Source organism: Morone saxatilis, unplaced genomic scaffold (genome assembly GCF_004916995.1).
Source record: "Morone saxatilis isolate NCDOM2014 unplaced genomic scaffold, NCSU_SB_2.0 Contig1, whole genome shotgun sequence".
NCBI lineage: Eukaryota > Metazoa > Chordata > Actinopteri > Moronidae > Morone > Morone saxatilis.
Window position 1 is genome coordinate 11,722,363 of NW_023339651.1, and position 7,158 is coordinate 11,729,520.

Genomic DNA, 7,158 nt, shown 5'->3' on the forward strand with positions numbered 1-7,158 from the left:
CACTGTGACAGAATTGTGTGAAATATTATTTTCAGAGGTTTACATTGGCAGCCTTATGTATGTTGTATCTATAGCCCTTGTGTTGAATACTTTTACATAATTATATATATGCTTATAGTCGCGGAACGAGGCTCAGGAGAAGAAACCGCCAGAGTAAGCTGACGAGTGTGGCGGAGCAGAGGAAGAACCTTGCGACCAAAAGGCAGAAGTTCTGCTTTAAGATCTACAACTTGCAGTGGCAAATAAAAAGACTGGAGGGTCTGCTGGAGCTCTGGGAGAGGGAGTTTGCAGCCAAGGTCACAAACATCTGCAGATCTCCCAGCTTCACATTGAGCTTTAATCCCGCTTAAAGCAGGTGGACAGCCTCCAACTGGAGAAGGAGGATGCTGCTGTCAGACTGGAGCAGGACCACCAAAAACTGGAGCAGCAACTGAAGGACCAGTTGGACCAGGTGGAGCAGCAGCTCCAATTGAGGGACAACAAGGTCCAGACAAAAGAGAACAAGGGTCTGTCTCAGAGACTGACTGAGGCCCTGAACCAGCTGCTCCACAGAGATCAAGAACTTCTGCAGAGCGAGAACTCCTTGCAGACCAGGTACAAAGCTCTGCAGGAGAACTTGAGTGAGAGAGAGGACACCTTACAACAGGTGCAGCAGGAGAAGGAAAACCTCCAGGAGCTCTGCCTCAACACCAGGAGAGGTTTGGTTTCCCACAACAAGTGGGTGAAAAGTGGCCAGAAGACCACAAAGCTTGGCAGGGAGAGTTCAGAGCTCTGTAGGATAGGACAGACAGCTCGAGGACCTGGACCAGCAAAACCAGAGCTGGGACCAGAGACTCAAACAGCTCGAGGACCAGAACAAGATCCTGACAAACAAAGTTCACAGCTGGGAGGACACAGTCCAACAGCTGGAAGACCACAACAAACAGCTGGAAGAGGAAAATAAAGTCCTAATGGCCAAAGATCAGAGCTGGGAGACAGCTGTGCATGTTTTAGTGGTTAACATGTGGAAATGTATTGACGTGTTACAGCTGGTATCAACAGCGCCTTGGATGATCCGATCACAAGTGGATGGCTTTAAGTTTGTCAGTTTACAGCTGGTGTTAGAATGCGTCTCCATATATGCAAATAAACACTACAGGATTGTACCTAATGCTTAAACCCTCTCTCTCTCCTTACCTGCTCCTTACCCCCCTCTTTCCGTCCCTCTTCCTCCTTTCTCCCCTATCTTTCCCTATTTCCCCACCCCCCTCTCTCCTTTCACCCTCCTTACCACCTTATACACTCTCTCTTTAAACCCTCCTTACCTCCTTATACATTCTCTCTTTCACCATCTCTCTCCTTACCCCATTTTTCACTTTACCCCCTCTCCTTACCTCCTCTTTCCACCCAAACTCCTCCTAAAGAATTGATCGGATCAACGTCAAATTTGGTCAGTGAAATCTAAAGTTGCGCTCTTTGTCCAACAGTGTTGTCCCCCCCAAAAAACAAGACAGAACCTCTTACAACAGAGTATATATTGTGTATATCTTAGTGTATTCACTTCACTCTGTTCATTCTGTTAATGCTGTTCATACTGTATATATCCTGCTATTCGTATATATATCTATAATGTTATGTTATTCCTGTACAAATGCACATTACTCTGCACTTTACTGCTTTTTGCACTTCTGGTTAGACGCTCAACTGCATTTTGTTGTCTTAGTACTTGTACTTTGTGCAATGACAATAAAGTTGAAACTAATCTAATCTAAAAACAGGATTAAATTCATCTTAAAAGAGATTTGTGCATCCACATATCAAATGAAGGCAGTTCAGTATATTGTCTAGCTATTTTATTTCAAGTCTTGGGAAATCCTGATTTTACACCAGACCACTGTCTGTCTGAGGAAAAGCAAAATATGCGAAAATCAAAAATTATCTTTCCTTAGTCATCCATTGTCTCATCATTTTAAACAGCAATGTCATCGTGACCTGACGGATTACACATGACAACTGAGTCATTGGTTATTAAAAATCAACTTGATTTTGTGGAAAACTACTTTATGAAGAAGTAAATGTGTGATAAGAGTTTGTTTCTGTTGTGACAAAGTCTTTGTTTCTTTATAGTCCTATCTGTCCACACTGCAAGTCAACTGGTGATAACGAACAAAAGCTGATGAAGCGTTTATTTTACAGTTGTAAGTTACCTCATCCATAGGCGGTCTTAAAGGGTGTTTTGTAAAACACATACAGCTGTTAATTCACTGCAAGTATAAAGTGTATATATATAGTTGTCAGAGCTAGACATGACCACCGAGTTTGCACTTTATAAGAGCTGTGCCATCTAAAAAAACAACTCTTTATTTATATTATCCTTATCATCTAAATACAATTGCATAATTACATATGGCTTATTCTTCTAGGTGCTTTACCCATCTACCATCTAACTTCATCTGCAGTGTTTATCTGCAATGTAAATAAATAACAAGAATATTTTGCAAGTAAATAGTTAAATTTTTCTTTAATGCAACATAATTCAAAGAAGTGCATATGATTTCACTGTCTGGCTATAGACACATATGGTCGGGATTAGACTGAATATAGGTCCTTCTTGTCATACTTGTCAGGCAACTCCAGCTTTTCATGTAGTGTTTAGAACAATTAATGGGGAGAAATATCTTATCGACTCTACACTAAGCACTCTGTGCCACAGCTAATACGGTGCTATAAGGGGAAATGCAACTGGGATCCTACATGAGTGTTGGATGCACCAAAAACCAGGCCCAGCCAACATCAAATAAAGCTGCACTTCCAGCAATTTAAGACCTGTCCCTCTCCAAACTACACAACCTATATTGGGTGGAAAAGGCTCAGCAGGTGGGGTGGAACATCCACTAACCACAGGGTTGGTTGATCCCTAGTTCCTACTGTCCACATGTCTAAGTGTCCTTGAGCACTTTGAATGGTAGCTTGCCAACACGTGCCAACAGACATGAATGTGCTTTGGATAACTGATGTTTCTGTTTGAGATGCTATATTTTAAAGTAAAAAAAAAGTTTTGTTAAACTGAGCAAATTTTTTGTGTACAGTCATCCAGTGCCAGTTAATTCAGGCAACTACAGTGGTGGTATTCACTTCAGGCTTCACTCGCGTCCTAGGGTTTAGTTTCTTGTGTTATGTTCCCTCCTAACCGTCTCTTTTATGCTTCAGGATCACACCTCACCTATCTGCCAGCTTTTGACCAGATATCCACCAGCCACATCCAGTAAGCCATTCGTCTCCACCCTTCTGGCCTGTGTTACTGCCAGCTACCTCCCCACTCATTCCACATCCATACCCCACTACCCTCACAATAAATCCTCTTTATTTATCTAACTCCTGAGTCTGTGTCTGCATTTAGGTCCACCTTAAATCATAACAGTAGTCTTGTTAAGAGTATACTTGTACTGTACATTCTTAGCCCTATATGTATAGCCTATAGCCTGTATTCCCTTTAAATTACACTTTTTTTGTCCTGTGCAAATATGTTTATTTCTACACTGTGCTGCTACCTGCTGCTGCGACTTGTACAATGTCCCATATCAATCAGATCTTTCTATAAAAAATATGTTATATTTAATATTTATTTAAATATTTTTATTTAATATTATTTTATATAAAAATCTGTATGTATAGTGTACCTCTTATTTGTATTTTTCTATTATATCTTGTATTTTTTATATTCTATTTTTATTTATTGTGTTTTTTCTTGTCTTTTGTGTTTTATCTGGAGCTGCTGTAGAAAGTACATTTTGCCAGTGTGGGATCAATAAAGTCTATCTTATCTTGTATCCGAGTGCCTCACTATTCCTTTATGCTTAAGTACGGCTTAAAGGACAATAATGGTAATGGTGAATAAATAATAAATTCTTTGCTATTTGCAGTCATACAAGGCAAAAACTGTGCTCTTAAAATGTAGCACTACAATTGACCTTTGACCATATTCACCATGCAATACATGATAACCCATGGCATTTAGCTCCATCTACTGGTTAGACTGAGTACTTGCTCTGTGTTGCTTTACCACCCAGTAATTTGCTGTAGATCAGTGTACATCCACTTTTAGGGTTTTTGTTGGCTTCACAAGCTGTGTCTAAATCACATGAGACAAGAGGTAGTATTCAAAAGTGTGTAATCAGAATCACATATCACACTCATATATGCACTTATATCATCTTATAGATCTGTTTCTCTGAAAAGTCTTGACAGGTGTAAACAATGCAAAAGTACTGTGGGAGAGATATTATTTTTCAGATCCAGCAGCGACTTCAGCTCAGCAGACAAAAAAAAAATGAAAGGGTTGAATTTCAGACACTTTCTATCCAGTCTTTTGCTTCATTCCTTCAATTGCTCTCCTCCGTGTCAGGTTGGTGAAGAGCAACACAAAGTTGACAATGTATGTTGACACACAGACCATGCAAAAATCCCCCAGAACAAAGGCGAGAATAAATGCGAGGTAGAGTGAACCGGCCACAGACACCCAGGAGGAGAAGACCAAAAACATTGCAGCTTTTTTGGATAGAGACAGTCCTGCAATGAACACAAACACAAGAGTTCAGTTCATCAATAAAACACATTACACAAGCAATAATAGGGAAATGGTTGTATATATCATTACTGTTTCAGCTAAATTAATATGAATATGAACCAGCCATGGTCCATGAACATGCTGTTTTATTGTTATTGTTGTGTAAAGGCTCTTCTAGGGTTTGTAGCTATAAATGCTGTGATACAATGCACTTGATGATTGTAAAGCAGTTTTCTATGTAAACTGTATATGTGTCTATCAAATAAACCTGAAATCCTGGAATGCAAACGGTATCTATTTTGCCTAAAAACAAACAAACATTTGCAGAATAAGATGCCAGACTAACCAAGGCCCATCTGCAGAGTGTAAAATATGATGCCAAGCACGCTGTTGGGCTGGTTCAGAGGGCTATCTTTGGGAACAAAAAACTGGACCAAGCCAAAACCACGTCCCCATCTGCCAAAAAAAGAAAGAAAGAGAAAACAGTTAGAATATAGTGAAAAGAAAATGAAAAGACATGCCTGAATATGGTTCATATAGCTCCTATGCAAAAAATCAGGCATGCATATTATTTAATGGAAAGCAATTTGACATATAAAAAAGAAGAACATCCACGTGGTGTTCTCATGTTGTTAAAAAGTAGCTGATGTGAACTATGTGCAGGACTTTAACACGTGGCAGTGAAGGGGGGTCGGGTCTGCCATGAAATATTCAGATTTTACAAGCAAAAAATGATACCACCTGAAATGACTTAATGGTGCAAAGTACTTCTTATAACTCGGCACAGCAAATCAGGTATGAGCTGATATAACAAACCCGAGGTATACAAACATACCTGGAGGTAAACACTTTGGAGCAGCTCACAGACTCCCCCAGGTCGCACATCGCTCTGTAATCAGGGTTGCTCTCTCGGGACAGCTCGACGTGAAGCGCATAAACAGACAAAAACAAACCGAAAACGCACAGAAATATGCGCGCTTTTCTCTCCCATTGCGGCAATGCCATGGCTATTTGAGGGGACTTTAAACTGATACTTTTAAGGTGGATTTATTTGACTCCAGTGGGCTAACAAAGATCAGTATCAGTCCGCTTCTGTTTCCTCTAAAACCTCACAGTCCACACCGACTGCAGGCGACGTGTAAGGGATCAGATGCTCACTTTTGATTGGTCTGCTGGATTTTGGTCACTGCCTCTCATTGGACAGCTGGGTCCAGATGTTGGAGCAGCAGGAGGGGTGTTTATTGTGTAATTACTGTGGACTTCAGTCTGTTTGGGCTTCAGGGGGGGGATGTTAAGAACTGCCCACACTGTCCATGCCAGTGCAGCTTTTTACAGTATATGTGCACTATACATAATTATTGTACAGTCTGAACACGTTATGCATAATATATAATCAGTGGTGGAACAAGCGTTCAGATCGTATACTTAAGTGGTAACACCACAATGTAGAAATACTCTTACAAGTAAAAGTACACTCAAAATCTTACTTATTAAAATACAAAAGGTACTAACATCAAAATAAAGTCTACTTAAAGAAGCCTACTCATTATGCAGAAGGGCCTATTTCAAACTAATATACATTAAATGATTGGATTATAATTATTGATGTATTAATGTGTACATCACATGATAGATAAGATAAACACACGTTTTGGACTTTGGATTAAAGTCAAATCATTAAATGTAAATACTAAAGTACAAGTATCTTAAAATTGTACTCAATACAGTACTTGAGTAAATGTACTTTCCATTAGTGTATTTATTTACCCACTCTTCCAAACACACTGACAAAATGCTCTTACCCCTTTTAATTTTCTATAGCTATCTATGCTCCAGTGCTATTATTACAGTAATTATAGAGTAGTTATTAGATAGATATTCTATCATAGTAAATATAGTAAAACAAATATTATTCTACTAGTTTTTTAAAGGGGGGTAATTGTGTCCCAATGTGGCCCCTCCTATACTAATCCAATTCTGGAAAACGGCGTCACCACAAAAAAAACAACAAACAGAGACCCTGCTGTCTACCCCGATGTCCCGCCTCCCCCCACGCTCTGTGCTCCTATTGGACGGTCTCTCGGAAGTCACCTCACCTCATTGGTCCCGCTACATGGCACTCAAGCCAACACGGAACTGTACGAGGAAGCGGCAGACAAAAACAAGCGATACCCGCGCTACTACGGGATTAAAAACTACAATTACTGATGTTGTGGTTGGCTCACAAGGTGATGGTCGGTTCCGTTACTTAGAAACGCCTCTCTGTGTCGTCCTGTGTGTTTATATAAACCGAGAAAGACATGGTTTATCGGTTTATGTTCCTAGAAAGCCTGAGCTTCAGGTAACTAGCCTACGCCCCTGCGTCAAACAGTGGGTAAGGCTGCGTCTTTATCATGAAGTTAGTTTATTTTAACCACCGTGTAGGTCCACAGCTAGCGTGCCCTCAAAGACAGCTCCACATGTATTTGTTCCCTGATCATCTATCTGTAAACTTCAGCTATAATCTAGAGACGTCTTGTGACTGAGAGCTACAGGTTTGGGTCATTTGACTGACAGGCCGAGTGTGTGTGTGTATGTGAGAGAGTGTGTGAGTCTGTGTGTGTGTATGTGTG

At 40.3% G+C, this 7,158-nt stretch overlaps 3 protein-coding genes across 3 annotated transcripts in view; 1 reads left to right on the plus strand and 2 right to left on the minus strand.

Moving 5' to 3' along the window:
- Window positions 1-7,158, minus strand: part of LOC118330513 (transmembrane protease serine 9-like) — a 24,745-nt gene that overhangs the window by 5,887 nt on the left and 11,700 nt on the right. The window lies entirely within an intron of this gene.
- vkorc1 (vitamin K epoxide reductase complex, subunit 1) lies at window positions 3,827-5,677 on the minus strand. Its single transcript, XM_035665094.1, has 3 exons — window positions 5,382-5,677; window positions 4,893-5,002; window positions 3,827-4,548 (listed from the first exon to the last, which is right to left on the minus strand). The coding sequence occupies exons 1-3, from the start codon at window positions 5,549-5,551 to the stop codon at window positions 4,337-4,339; spliced, it is 492 nt and encodes a 163-aa protein (XP_035520987.1). The 5' UTR covers window positions 5,552-5,677; the 3' UTR covers window positions 3,827-4,336.
- mapk7 (mitogen-activated protein kinase 7) overlaps window positions 6,656-7,158 on the plus strand; it is an 8,150-nt gene continuing 7,647 nt past the window's right edge. The window contains exon 1 of the mRNA XM_035665068.1: window positions 6,656-6,774. The gene's annotated coding sequence lies outside the window, so the exon portion shown is untranslated. The remainder of the gene's footprint in view (window positions 6,775-7,158) is intronic.

Excerpts from the sequence above, each read along its gene's own strand:
- vkorc1 (XM_035665094.1), bottom strand. The coding sequence starts at position 5,551 with ATGGCATTGCCGCAATGGGAGAGAAAAGCGCGCATATTTCTGTGCGTT. Across the intron at positions 5,003-5,381 it reads TCCAAAGTGTTTACCTCCAG|ATGGGGACGTGGTTTTGGCT; the intron begins GTATGTTTGTAT and ends TTTTTTTGGCAG. Across the intron at positions 4,549-4,892 it reads CACTCTGCAGATGGGCCTTG|GACTGTCTCTATCCAAAAAA; the intron begins GTTAGTCTGGCA and ends TGTTCATTGCAG.